The sequence below is a fragment of the Amyelois transitella genome, chromosome 18, assembly GCF_032362555.1.
Source record: "Amyelois transitella isolate CPQ chromosome 18, ilAmyTran1.1, whole genome shotgun sequence".
NCBI classification, from domain to species: domain Eukaryota; kingdom Metazoa; phylum Arthropoda; class Insecta; order Lepidoptera; family Pyralidae; genus Amyelois; species Amyelois transitella.
In genome coordinates this window covers 9051422-9066604 of record NC_083521.1, presented here as the reverse complement: position 1 = coordinate 9066604, position 15183 = coordinate 9051422, and the positions used below count along the sequence as shown (strand labels likewise).

Sequence of the window (15183 nt, the reverse complement as noted above, 5' to 3'; positions counted from 1 at the left end):
TTTTACCACGGGTTAATTGAGTCCAATGTCAGAACATCCATAAAGTCAAGTAAGAGTAATTAGCATCGATCCCAGTTTAATTGATCCCTAACGAATTTACGTCGTACATTATACGCGTGTCAAATTTAATGGCTATTGATGACAGAATGATTAATGAGGCCATATTGACGGACCCCTTGGCTTAATGTCTTTTATGTCAGTCATTGGAGATCTTGGCTTCGATTTCTAGTGAAAAATATTACATGCAAACAATCCCGCTCTATCCCTTACGGGGTATCTTCTTTTTCTTCTTCTTCAGCCCATATTCATCCACTGCTGGATGTAGGCCTCTAGTAATGCACGCCATTCTCCATTACGGGGTATAGAGCAATGTAACTGAAGGGCCACTTTCAGCTGTATGGCTTCATGATGAAATTGAAATAGTGGCAAATTGCTAGCCCATCGTCTGTGACAAATATTGAAAGCTAAATCCATAGAAAGTAATAAATTACTTCATAATCGGTCCGCCTGCTTGAAATGAAAGACCACACTTTTTTCTGTTTCCGCGGAAATTTCAAACAATCCTCTTTTAAAAGGAATCTACGTACCCAATTTCAACAGTCTAGTCACTTGATAATTCCAATGCGTTAAATAGTGACACTTAAGCATTTTATAGTATGATGAATATGCATAGTATTGTTGACCGTGAAACCAATAAAATACATCTGAAGTTGTAGTTTGTACTTGCGAGCCTCCTCGTAGACTCGTAGTTCACTTTCGGTCAATAACTCTCTCCCCCTTCCCCTCCTGCCTTTAGTACCATTCCAGAAGTTACGGAGGACGCACGTCTTGTCTGATAAAAATTGTCAGAATTTGTATATTTGAGGAATTGTGTGATTTATTGCAATGTTTTTAGTTCCATTTTAGAACGAACGGACGAATTTGTTTGATTTGGACACCTTTTTAGTGAGGGGAAAATGTTTTTGACTAAATAATTATTTCGTTGTGAATTGGTTGTAAAGGTATTTATACTAAGTTCATTGAAACATTTTCAGTTTTGAAATTCGAGTATCTATAACAAAAATTTAATCAACCTCTTTTATTGTTCCCAGACACAGCCGAGTTTGAAGAATGAGGAAACTCAAAAAGTTCATGGTTGTCCATCCTTTCAAGGAATTTATGCCAGAATTATCTGACTTCCAAATAACTGAGGAACAAATCCTCAAATTAGGTCCAAACGAGTTTCTCGTCAAGGCCGAATACATAAGCGTGGACCCATACATGAGATCCTTTGCAGGCGACTTCTCAGTGCCCTACGAACAGTTCGGATTCCAAGTCGGAATAGTTGCAGAGAGCAGAAACGAGAAATACCCAGTCGGATCTTACGTAGTGTCGCACTCGGGATGGCGCGATCACGCCATTTTGAATGACTCTCCCGACGACATGTTCGGGATTCGGCCGTACATTCCTAAGCTCGGGAATCTGTCGCCCTCATTAGCGGTCGGAGCCCTTGGAATGACTGGTCTCACTGCTTATTTGGGGTTAACTGAGATATGTCAACCGAAATCTGGTGAAACCCTTTGTGTGACAAGCGCCGCGGGCGCCGTCGGATCAATGGTTGGACAAATCGGCAAAGTTTTGGGCTGCACAGTGATCGGATTCACCGGATCTGATAAAAAGGTGAAACTGCTAAAAGAGGAATTAGGGTTTGACCACGCTTTTAACTATAAGACGGATGATGTGTCCCAGAGATTAAAAGCGGTCGCTCCGAACGGTGTAGATTGTTTTTTCGATAACGTCGGCGGCGCTGTTGCTGCGGATATTAAGAAATGTATGAGAGAGTACGGTCGGGTGGCTAATTGTGGTTCTATAAGTACTTACGGGCACAGTTCGACGTCTGTGAAGGCAAAAACGCCAGTGTCCGTGCAAATAGAGTCGTTCAGTTTTACGCAGTGGAAGTCTAAGTTCGAATCGTCATTGGAGCAGTTGAAAACGTGGATTGAAAATGGGAACATCAAAGCTAAAGAGACCGTTGTGAAAGGCTTCGGGGAACTTCCTAATGCATTGAGGATGATGCTGAAAGGTGACACTGTTGGCAAAGCTGTTGTCAATGTTTGTAATTAAGATTGTGTTGTGTTAACGTCGTAATTCGAGCTCAATTGACATGTGAATTAAGGATTAAACTGGCTTGAATTGTAAATGGTTGTTTGCTTTGTGACAACTTGTATATTGGAATCAACATTGCTAGTAAGAAATATTGATTGAATAGCTCTTACCGTGGAAAACTATTTTTCCGATCTTAAATCTTGCGGTTGTTTTGGTACTCAAAATCGTCTCGGAAAGAGACTGCTATAATTTAGAGCCCATACAATCTTAAGTAACAATGCAATATCTTAATATTACATACATACATACATACTCGTAATACATACATACATAATACACACATGTGTTATGAATGTGGATGAAGCAAAGGAAGTATGCAGGGATCGTGGCAAGTGGAAAGAGGTAGTCTCTGCCTACCCCTCCGGGAAAGAGGCGTGAGTTTATGTATGTATGTATGTATAATACACACATAATCACGTCTATTCCCTTGCGGGGGATGACAAAGCCAACCGTCTCGAAAAGTTGGCTTAATGTTAAGATCTTAATATTAGCTTAGTATATTTCAAAGATTTTCACATGTAAAATAGGTACCAATTTATAGCCAATTTCGACACTGCGAAATTTATCGACTGAAATTACTATCAAGTTCAGTTAAAACCAATTTAGTCACGTACGGACCGAGCAATTATCGTAACAATGGCGTATCTAGAACTGTGTCATTGAGTTAGACATCGGAAATCTTATACATACATACATATAATCACGTCTATATCCCTTGCGGGGTAGACAGAGCCAACAGTCTTGAAAAGACTGATAGGCCACGTTCAGCTGGATAAGTTCGTTAAGATAGAATTGAGGTTCAAATAGTGACAGGTTGCTAGCCCATCGCCTGAGGAATTCCAAGTTTATAAGCCTATCCCTTAGTCGCCTTTTACGACGCCGACATACGAAAGAGATGGAGTGGTCTTTTTTCTATAGGTGCCGGGAACCACACGGCACAATTAAGTCACGTACCGACCGAGCAATTATCGTAACAATGGCGTATCTAGAGCTGTGCCATTGAGTTAGACATCGGAAATCCTAGACCTCACTAAATGCAAACTAATCCTAGCAATAACATTACATGGCTTAGTTCTCAACTAGGACGTCGCAAATAGATACAAAAGCACGTCTCTAAGCTATTATTTAGGTACTAACTACCTATTATACACATGAATTCGTTTGAAGACAATTGCCAAAAATTATTTACTACTTTGAGGCGGATACTTCTTTTTTTAAATTGAAATAAGCGACTTCAATCCAACTGATATTAAAGTTAAAAAAAGGTCTTAAGGTACACGCGAGAATTATGCCAATCCACCCGTGTCTTGAAAAAGTTTGAGGAGAATGGTTAAATTTTAGCAGTTCTAATGTCTACCCAAACTTTGACCTCACGAACATTTTTAGTCTTTATCCGAAAATGTGATCGGCCATGTATTACAGTTTTTGAGGTGAATACCTCAAAAACTGTAATACATGGCCGATTTTGTTGCCACACGTACTTAAAAATATTATTCATAGATCATACATACATTTTAAATTCCATCAAAATCAGACCAGCGGTTCGTGTAACGCGAACATAACCTGGCTGTGTAACCATGGATCCAATACGGGTAAGGTTTACCTGAAAAAGTTACGGAGGTCGGATGGGAATCGCTCCGTGTAAAAACCTGAGTCACCCAATCCAGGATCCATGGTCAAAGGCATACCCCGGGCTCCTCTCCAGAGAGGTGAGGATGTAACCGGGACTAAAGCCAGGAAAAAAAGCTTTTATTTTAATTTCAATTCTGTAAAATCATAAATAAAAGTTAACAACATGTGATTTAAAATTTTATTTTGGATTTTTTAGGGCACTTAAATAAAAGTTTGTTATTAAAGTTTTTTAAATTATTTTATTATAAATAATTTGGATATTCGTCCAAGATTAAGATTACTTCAAAGTAAGAATTTCCAGGTGTAATATTTCATAACCCTCAAATTAACTAGAAACAAAATAAGTAAACCTTGCAGTAACTATAACAAGGCTTTATATCTGTTGTCTTGTAAACCGAGATGTGCACTCAGTACATAATTTAGCCTTTGTCTGGCCAGCCAACGCGGTAGTACATCACGCAAATGGACGACGTTATCTAGAATAACAGATTTCGAGATTGCACATTATCTTACTAGCGAAAATGTTAACTAAATAACGTTGAAAAAATGACGTCTCTTTTTGGGAGGGGTAACGCTAATACGTTTCAACTAACCTGCCTATTAATCTATTTTGATTAAGCCGAATGATATGAAATATAATTCATTTTAGTTTTTTTTTTTCTCATTCTTCTTTAATATCTTCGCCAAAAACGTGGATTGCAGAAGTCATACAAGAGTCGCTTCGTAAAACCTGACATACCCATTCCAGGATCAGGGTCATAGGCGAAGGCGTATCCCAGACTCAGCAGCCTTATATTATGTATGTTTATCTATGTAAGTATTTATTATAAAATATAGTATCGTGGAGTAAGTATCTCGTAACACAAGTCTCGAACTTACTTCGAGGCTAACTCAATCAGTGTAATTTGTCCCGTATAAATTTATTTATTTATTTATTTATATGTTGTACTTTTACAAAAGCTATCCCAGCAAACAAATTTTCATTACTTTGAAAAGTAAATCTGGTATTACTAACTATTCACTCTTTATCTGACAGTGTTTCTCAAACTCACAACTCAACAAAGCACTGAACCGATTACTGCAAGGACTCAACCTTTCTTAGCCTGTGGTCAATTTGGTGGGCGGTGGTAATTGGCAAATATATAATGTGGGCGTTAAAGAACGATATGTTAGGCCCCACAGATTGCCTCATTGTATTTAATTTCCGTGACTGCCTCTTTTTTGTGGTTCCCGGCACCAATAGATAAAAGAATAGGACTACTCCATACTCTTTCTCATGGATGTTGTAAAAGGCGACTAACGGATTGGCTTATAAACTGGGGATTCTTTTTTTAGGCGATGGGCCAGCAACCTGTCACTGTTTGAATCTCAATTCTATAATTAAGCCAAAAAGCTGAAGCTTCGAATCTCATTGCCTGAACGGAAAATATCCAAGTTTTCATTTCCATTGAATAACTTTTAGTACTCTCACGAGAAACCTTTTTTAATTCATCATTTGTTATGAGCATATACGATAATTCAATATACCTACAGACGAATTGAGAACCTCCCCCTTTCTCTCGTTGCTATCGCTTCACACTGGGAACTGTCACGACAACTTTGAGAGCCACTGGCAAGCGATCCTTTGTTTGGAATCGCAAGCCGTCCGAGATAACGGGATTTATCGCACATCGCCCGGGAATGTGATTTGTGGCTCGGTTAGCTGGTTTAACAGACGAACAGATTAACTACAAGGCAATAACCATTGTCGTTAATGTATTTAAGCGGGAACTTAATTATTTTAATCTGACTTTTGGAAATTAAGCTTTACATCCCCTTTTTGAAAGAGGCCTCCTGTTATTTGTTATAGATACATACGTTTGACATTGAAAAATGTGACATCAGCGTTGGCCACTTATACACACGGTCAAAAAATTTACCTATGTAAATACATACATACATACTTATAATCACGTACATATTCCTTTCGGGGTAGACAGAGCCGACAGTCTTGAAAATACTGAAAAGCCACGTTCAACAGTTTATGTAAATAAATATACCAAAATATTTTCTATCATAACATACATACATATGGTCACGTCTATATCCCTTGCGGGGTAGACAGAGCCAACAGTCTTGAAAAGACTGAATGGCAACGTTCAGCTATTTGGCTTAATGATAGAATTGAGATTCAAATAGTGACAGGTTGCTAGCCCATCGCCTTAAATAGAATCCCAAGTTTGTAAGCCCATCCCTTAGTCGCCTTTTACATCATCCATGGGAAAGAGATGGAGTGGTCCTATTCTTTTTTGTATTGGTGCCGGGAACCACACAGCTTTCTATCGTAACAATTTACAGAATACAAATGTACGTATCGTCGGATTATACTTTAATCACCAGTGTTTGTGACTGTTATTAATCAGGATTTTATCGGAATGAAAAGATTTTAGAAAAGTCTCGATATGTACCTAATATCAGCAATATTTTTAATTTCCTCTCTAGTGGAAGTTTTTAAAAATAAATATTTAATTCTTACTATTGTTAAAAATTTTGCCATGTGGTTCCTGGCACCAATAAAAGAAAATAATAGGACCACCCCTTCTCTTTCCCATGGATGTCGTAAAAGGCGATTAAGGGATAGGCTTTAAACTTGGGACTCCTCTTTTAGGCGATGGGCTAGCAACCTGTCACTATTTGAATCTCAATTCTATCATTAAACCAAATAGCTGAACGTTGCCATTCAGTCTTTTCAAGACTGTTGGCTCTGTCTACCCCGCAAGGGATATAGACGTGACTATATGTATGTATGTATGTTTATAAATAAATAAGTTATTATTCATGTTATTTTGAACTTCACTGTACGCCACATTAATTACCCATACATCGATAAACAAAGAGTATGAAACTCATTATAGTAGTAATTACTTCAGTTTCTGAGCGGGCGACAATGCCTTTGTTGGAACACTTTGTTCAAAAATACACCACGAAATTAATTATACTTCTAATATATATATATATATATATATAGTCTCGTCTAAAAACGTCCCGTGCGGGGTAGGCAGAGCCAATAATCTTAAAAAAACTGAAAGGTCACTTTCAGCTGTTTGGCTTAATGTTACAATTGAGATTCAAATAGTGACAGGTTGCTAGCCCATCGCCTAAAGGAAGAATCTCAAGTTTATAAGCCTATCCCTTATTCGCCTTTTACAACATCCATGGGAAATGCAAAGGAATGAACTCATATAGGCCTAAAATAATGAAACATAAACAATAGTGAACAGGAAGCAGTTTGTATTGAATATAGACGGTGATCGGAAACAATTCAGTATTAAATTCCTATTGGCGGAGGCGGATTCCGCGCGATACTGCGTTGCGGTATTGGGCGGAATTCCACAGACAATTGTATACAATTGGGAGAATAAACTGTTATATTTCTGAGTATGTTAATGTTGTTAATTGTGCCGTGCGGTTCCCGGCAACGATAGAAAAAAGAATTTGACCACTCCATCTATTTCCCATGGATGGGGTAAAATGCGACTGAGGGATATCCCTTAAAAATTAAGGGTAAATACTTTTATATTACTAACACCTATTATAATAAAAGATAAACTGACTTAATTGACGACATAAGTCTATATCCGTTGCGGGGAAGACAGAGCCTACAGTCTTGTAAAGACTGATAGGCCACGTTTAGCTGTTTGGCTTTAAGATAGGATTGAGATTCATATAGTGACAGGTTGCTAGCCCATCACCTAAAAAAAGAATCCCAAGTTTTTATAAGCCTACCCTTTAGTCGCCTTTTACGACATCCATGGGATAGAGATGGAGTGGTCCTATTTTGTTTTGTATTGGTGCCGGGAACCACACGGCACGAAACAACTGCACTGCACGAACAAATTTCTATTTTTCTATATCCTTCCTACTAATATCTGGTTCCATGTTTTTACCTTTCACTACCCAAAGGAAGCCAGCCAGGAAGATTGCTTAGCGATAAGTCCGCCTTTGCTCAACATACCTATTTATAATTTATGTTTCTACTTCGTATGTGTATTTTTATGGTCAATAAAGATAATTTGTATTGTATTATAATTGTTGAGTTAAACTCTTTCGCGCAAATTCTATTTTGAATTTTGCTGTAACTTAATAGACAGGTAGAACAAAACCTGGAATAACGTAAAGCGTACGTTTTTTATCGCGAAATTCCCACGGGAACAAAACCGCGGGGCTGCCAGTGTAAATAGAATCTCGTATCTCGTGTTAAACTTGAGCTAACACACGCCAACATACATATACGAGGCGGCAGCGGCGCGAGATTTATTAAATTCCTAACTAATTTCACTGACACGCCCCGCTAGGGCTGACATTACAGATTTTTTTATATATTTCGTTATTTTTTAACATTGGTTCGTTATCCACATCAACGTTTATCAGTAAGTGTATTTAACTCTGCATTTAAAAACATACCTATACTACATCTTTGAGGAGAGTAAAGGTGTCTTTTCAAGACTGTTGGCGTGATTACCTATATGTATGTATGAATGTTTGTATGTTGACCCGAGTAAACTGAGCCTATACAAAGCCTCCAAAAGACTAAAAGACCACTAAATGTCTACACTAGTAACGTGACGTTTAGTCCCCCTTTAAAGTGGCAAAACATCGTTGATTTCTCATTATAATAAAATTTCATGCAGCTGCATAAGAAAGAATTTAATCACTCTCAAAAAGCTATATTAGCGACTTCATCGTCACCATGTTTTTTTCCAGCACTTTAGAATAAAACCACTCCATCTTCTTTACCATGGAAGTCGTAAAAGGCGACTACGGGATAGGATTATAAATTTGGAAATCCTCTTGTAAGCGATGGGCTAGCACTATTTGAATCTCAATTCCATCATAGCCATACAGTTAAATGTGGCCTTTTAGTCTTTTCAAGACTTTTGTCTCTGTGTACTTCGCAATATTTTAGACTATGTATGTATGTTTCTCACCATCATCATAATCGTTTTAGCATTAATCCCGGCTGAACCTTCAGGGATTGACTTCATTGGTAAGAAAAGAAAAAAATCCTGAACTTTGCTTCCTCATCAGTGCAAAAAAAAAAGAAAAAATGTTTGTTTACTTGGCAAGTTGGCAGCCCTAGCACTCCGCTCAGTGAAGTAGACGTCAGCGAGTGCAGGGTTCCCTGGAATACCTGGGCGCAGCTGCCAACTCCCATTCCACGGTAAACGCTTTTTAAACCAGCCGTCCAGATTCCATGCTCGCGCTAATTGGGTGGTTCGTCGTGTGGATGACATAGAAATCTTATATTACTCAGATATATTATATAGGGAGTGAGTGAGCACATGGATGGCTTAAATAAATAAATATATACGGGACAAATTACACAGATTGAGTTAGCCTCGAAGTAAGTTAAAGACTTGTGTTACGAGATACAAACTCAACGATACTATATTTTATAAAAAAAAATACTTATATCGATAAACATCCAAGACCCAGGCCAATCAAAAAAAGTTATTTTCTCATCATGCCCTGACCAGGATTCGAACTCGGGACCCCCGATGTCACGACAAGCGTACTACCACTTGGATGTTCATCTATATAAGTTTTTATTATAAAATATCGTTGTGTTAGTATCTCGCAATACAAATGTCGAAATTAATTCGAGGCTAACTCAGTCTGTGTAATCTGTCCCGTATATAATTATATCAATTTATTACTAGAAATTAATCACTTATAACGAGAAATTAAATACATTAGTTGCATAGCTTAATGAGACAATTACTTGTTTCCAGTGCATCGCCCAAGAGAAAAACAAAGATAATGAGCCTTTCTCTTGATTGATTTTCACACGCTGCATGTAATCAGAAGTAAATCCTAAGAGAGTATACCTACTTCTTTGCGTGAAGTAACTATGATATTATTTTATCCTCTGTAGAAGATACACGAAAATTAAGTTTCTTATTTCTCGCAAATCCCAAAACTTTTCTAGGAACAAATTCACCGTTCACTACTTATAAATTATAATATTGTGAGCTGTTTAAACAGAAAGTCTACAATTAGAGGTGGGTCTATGAAAAATAAAATTAAATACTGTATCACAATTCCAACATAAGGCTATTTAGCTTAACAGTGGGCTAGACTAGAAGTTAGCATGTGTCCCATCATGCCTTTTACGCAGAATAACCAATAACGTCTACCCTAAGGGTTAAATTCAATATATGTGTGTCTAACCACAGACAAAAGCTAGTTATTAATAATCTGTGACATTACGTAACATCGGTATCCCTCGTCACACCCACGCCAAACCTCGTAGCGTGTGAACTGTGAATGAATGAATGTCAAGGTTCACGATTTTGCATACGTGGATTTAAATACTTCATTGTGAAGGAAGGGTTGTGTTTTGTTTGTAAAGCCTCAATGATCCACCCGTGGCTATTATTATTGTCTGAAATAACCATCAGACGTCGGAGGTTTTTATTAAAAATTCAACTGTTTTTTTATAAGGAAGCGTTTGTCAGAATAGAATAGAATAGATTTATTTTCAAAATTGGATACAAGGTACTTATTGACGTCATATTACTTATATAAATTAAACAGAGTAAAAATTCAACAGAGACATTCTAAAAATTCAACAGAGACGATGGATTTAAGTTATCTTCTTTCATTCTAGTACTTACAAAAAACCAACCTCGTTCTGCGAAGTCGGTTAATATTCACCATAATATGACCGCCCTCTTATACAGACTGTGTATAATGACGGTAGTTGGCGTGTTATCAAGATGGCGGTAGAAGAACATTCTGCCGCGCAGACGGAACAGTAGCCGGCTGGTTCTCAGTCGCTCGGTGACCACGGATCATTGTGACATGATTCGAAACGTCTGATATTTCTTTTTTTATTATTTTATTTGTTTCACTTTAAGTTTGTTTTTCATTAAACGTCTGATATTACCTTTATTTACTCTCTTACGTTTCGAATCATTAAGCCAAATAGCTGAACGTGGCCATTTAGTCTTTTCAAGACTGTTGGCTCTGTCTACCCCGCAAGGGATATAGACGTGACCATATGTTTGTATGTATGTACGTTTCGAATCACGAAGAACGTTACGTGTGTTGTTGTTTAATACCTATAGTATTTATAAATAGTAACTATAATGCTACAGGAAAGTTTTAAATCCCTATTTTTTACAAGTACATTTCAATTTTTTGAGAAAGGATATCTCCTTTATATATTATATATGTAGGTATCTCCTTTCTCGATAAATTGAAATGTACCTTTTTGTCACACACGTTCCAACTAATGTTATAAATGCGTTTTCAGTTTGTTTGTTGTCTCTTCACGCGGTATCTACAGAACCAATCTTTTTGAAATTTCTCGTATTTATAATTAAGATTCAAAAGGTAAAAAGTTCCAAATGTAAAAGATATAAGGTTCCAGTGGGATTTGCGAACAACTTGCTTTTTTTGCATACATACATACATGTTTGTAATCACGTCTATATCCCTTGCGGGGTAGACAGAGCCAACAGTCTTGTAAAGATTGATAGGCCACGTTCAGCTATTTGGCTTTAAGATAGTATTTAGACTAGAGGTACTAAAGTCGCACACGATCCAATACGGGTGAGGTTCCCCTACAAAATATTACGGACCTCAGATGGGAGTCGCTTTGTGTAAAAACCTGACTCACCCAATCCAGGATCCATGGTCAAGAGCTTACCCCGGGCTCCTCTCCAGAGTGGTGAGGATGAATAGAATAGAATAGATTTATTTTCAAAATTGGATACAGGGTATCACTTATTGACGTCACAATGCGGGACTAAAGCCAGGAGGAAGTAGACTTATTTCGCACGGGAAGGTAGCGCTAAATTCGTGCGGGCGAAACTGCGTGTACAAGCTAGTTTAAAATATAAGAACGTCAGTATGAGAAGTACATATTAACGGCCTCTGTGCCGCAGCGGTAGTGCGCTTGTCTGTGTCACCGGAGGTCCTGGGTTCGAATCCCGGCCAGGGCATGAAGAGTAACGAACTTTCTCTGATCGGCCTGGGTCTTGGATGTTTATCTATATAAGTATTTATTATAAAATATACTATCGTGAGTTAGTATCTCGTAACACAAGTTCCGAATTGACTTCGAGTCTTACTCAATCTGTGTCATTTTTCCCGTATATATTATTTATATTCCATAAAATACATAAGAGAAGTCACGAGCAAAAGCTCTGATTTGTATCTCAGTGGCAAAATTAATTATTCCAATGTGACCGTCTATAAATTTATCTTGATTAACAATTATACTAATGGATATAGGCAATTTCCATACATAACAAATGATTTCAATGACAATGGGTTCCAAGGATGCATACAGACAATTTCAACAAATTTAACATAGTGTGAGCCTGCTGCTTCTCTTCCAGCGCATAATGTAAAGTCAATCAAGGGAAAGGCTTTTTATTTGATATTTTAATTATGTATTTATATGTATTTATAATGTATATTATGTATCTTGTTAGTATGTATTTATGCATTTTTTTTAATTGATGTATTTTTCAGTATGCATGTTCACTTTATCGCACCACCAACTTAAAGTTCTTTCGGTTTCGTCAGCTGGTTGACTGGAGAATGCCAAACGGCATTAACAATCGCCGTTCGCCGTATGTAAATTTTTTTGTGCAATTAAGTTTTAAAAAAATACATAAAGGCTTAAATACTTGCTATTCTACTTGTAGGCGATGGGCAACCTGTCACTCAATTTCATCATTACTGAACGTGGCCTGTAAGTCTTTTCGAGACTTATCGCTCTGTTTACCCCGTAGGTAACTAATAAAAATGCGATAAACGTACCTTTGTATAAAATAGAAAGATAAACTGATTCATCTGTCAGTAGCGAAAGTTGCTATAAGAATTTCACTGAAATTTTACATATTCAGTATCAAACTAGGGTTCGATTTAGTTTAGGGTGCCGTAGCCAGATGGCAAAAAAGAAGACAGTCTGTCTGTCCGTTCTAATGTCACAGTCTCTAACATGGTGTAATAGTAGATTTTCCATAGGTCCGTCCATAAAACTTCCTTAAATAATGTTACGCTTGAACATAACCTATCTTTATGATTATTTAGTTTAATTAACCTTTTTCCCAACAATTTTATGGGTTAATATCCACACGAATGCGTTAGAACCGTAAAAATTTACGAAGCGTTCTCACCGCCATACAATATAGGCACTTCTAAAAGAAAAACTTACTACAATCTTTGCCTGTTTTATTGGATAATCGATACAACTGCCAATGTTTCGAAACACAACGATGTACTTTTCGAGAGTAGACTAGAAATGATAATATTTTCAAGAAAAGAAGGAAAATACGTGTACTTTACGGTCGATTTTAGCAATAAAACGATAAAATATACTTGTAAATATAAATTAAGAAGTATGTAGAAGTGATACGTTACCTATGATGTAAACATAATCGCCACTTTCACAGAATAAAGCACAACACTATAATCCAAGGTGCACTATGGTTTTATTGTTTTTTTTTTTTGTTAAGATTATGTAATTTAGCGCGAATGGCGCGAGTTAGCCGCGCGGTGCCCGAATGCGGCCGGAATGGCGTCCTGATGCGCGCGCCGCCCGCCCTACGGGTAGTGGACGGTTCTGTTAGACCGATTCTGAAGGAGGAAAAATGTCGCAGCGATTAATCGCGTGTTTAAGTCGCACGAGTTAGAAGAAACTGTGCTTGCTGTTTTTTAGAATATTATGTCGAGATTGCAGACATGTTTATTGATGTGTTTTAGATATATTTTGCGCACTCTATATCGCTGCCTTACAAGTATTTACCGCTCTGTATATTTATTTATGATGTTTTTTTTTTAATCAACAAAAACAGCTTAAGCCAATTTTATGAGAAACAAATTTGTTTACTTACTGCAAAATAAAATTATATTTTATGAGTAAATATTTTTTCTTGTAACCAGCAAAATATTTTTTAAGGCAATGTTTCTGATAAATATAAAGTATTTTATAGATAGTACTCGTAAGTAGTTCCCATTCAATTCTCAGTCAACATAATGGATATAGAGTTGCAGTAGATTGATTGATGATTGAATAAAGGTGTGTACATACCTAGGACATAAAACATAACAAAAAAAATAATTTTCATAGTAATATAGAACTTATACGAAAATTCTAACTTAATTTAACTTAAAGAAGAGAAAAAAAAAAAAATGTTGTGTTACGCCGAAATTGTACTTCCACATTTATCATATAAACAAATTTTAAAAGTGTCCAACAATGTAAATTTGCTTTGCATACATTTGTTCAAATCACCTTCCATCTTAATAAGTTTTTTTTTTCATCTGCGACTAATCGGAACGACGCAACTCTCCTTTAATCCAGACAAAAGGCTCGCACTTTGTAACGTTCAGCGTTACCTTTCACCCCGCCATTTTCAACGGAATCACTTTCGAAGGTTTCTATTACATTGCGCAGCAATCGCCTAAATATTCCATTGATTCCTATACTAAATAAGCAATGGACGTCTCATGTGACAATACATTCGCGTAGTATAATATTTTTGGTTACGGAAAAATGAGTCGTTGTGAAAAAAATGTTGGTTTTTCGTTTTCACGATATATCTTTCTCGCTCTGAAGTGCAGGCATCGCGTGTGTGTGATCCCCAAATCTTTTGCAGTAAAGATATCAATGTGTAACTATGAGAATTCATGTAACATTCGACCTTCTCTTGAGAAATCGACTTTATTTTTTTTTAACGTTTCACGGCTCAGTTCGGAAAGCGGAATGGATGTGATTATGCGGGGCGCTGTAACTTTTGCTTGCTGGTGACGTTATTTAACCGTAATAGGTTTATTTCTAAGACGTTAAGGGTCTCTTTAGATTGTACTTGTTTTACTTTCGTTGATTTGAGAATTATGTAGAACAGGAAGTTTTATTTATTTACTGTGGTTCTTCTAAATAACATAATGTTAGTACCTGCTAAAATATTTTACGTTAGTTAGGCAAAAAAATATTTTTTGCCAAATACAAAATTAAAAAAAAGAAAATTAAAATCTCTATGTACGGTTTAAATTAATAAAATTTAATAAAAAATATAAGATTGTATCCCTAACGGGGTTAACAGAGCATATGGTCAAAAGACACATAAGGCACATTTTGCTGATGAAATTGTTATTCAGATATAGTGACAAGTTATTGTCCATCCCCTTATACAAAAATCCAAAATCATAATTGATTTTGTACAATACAGTCCGTTCATCATAAGTTGTCCCCTGACTTCTGAATTGGCAGCATTGTCTACGGTGTTGCTGACAGTATATGTACCATTTACCCCCATTGTCTAAACATGTATTTACCCACTACAAATTAATATCGTTTTACTTGCATAATTTTAAATAAGACTTACCATCACGTCTATTTATCCGCAA

General features: G+C 36.8%; 2 protein-coding genes across 2 annotated transcripts in view; one reads left to right on the top strand and one right to left on the bottom strand.

Moving 5' to 3' along the window:
- The window catches only part of LOC106137408 (neurexin 1), a 177306-nt gene extending 164029 nt beyond the window's left edge, over positions 1 to 13277 (bottom strand). Inside the window, exon 1 of the mRNA XM_060949277.1 lies at positions 13195 to 13277. The gene's annotated coding sequence lies outside the window, so the exon portion shown is untranslated. The remainder of the gene's footprint in view (positions 1 to 13194) is intronic.
- On the top strand, positions 1111 to 2103 carry LOC106137406 (prostaglandin reductase 1-like). Its single transcript, XM_060949249.1, has one exon. The coding sequence runs from the start codon at positions 1111 to 1113 to the stop codon at positions 2101 to 2103; it is 993 nt and encodes a 330-aa protein (XP_060805232.1).
- Positions 13278 to 15183: the final 1906 nt, after the last annotated feature.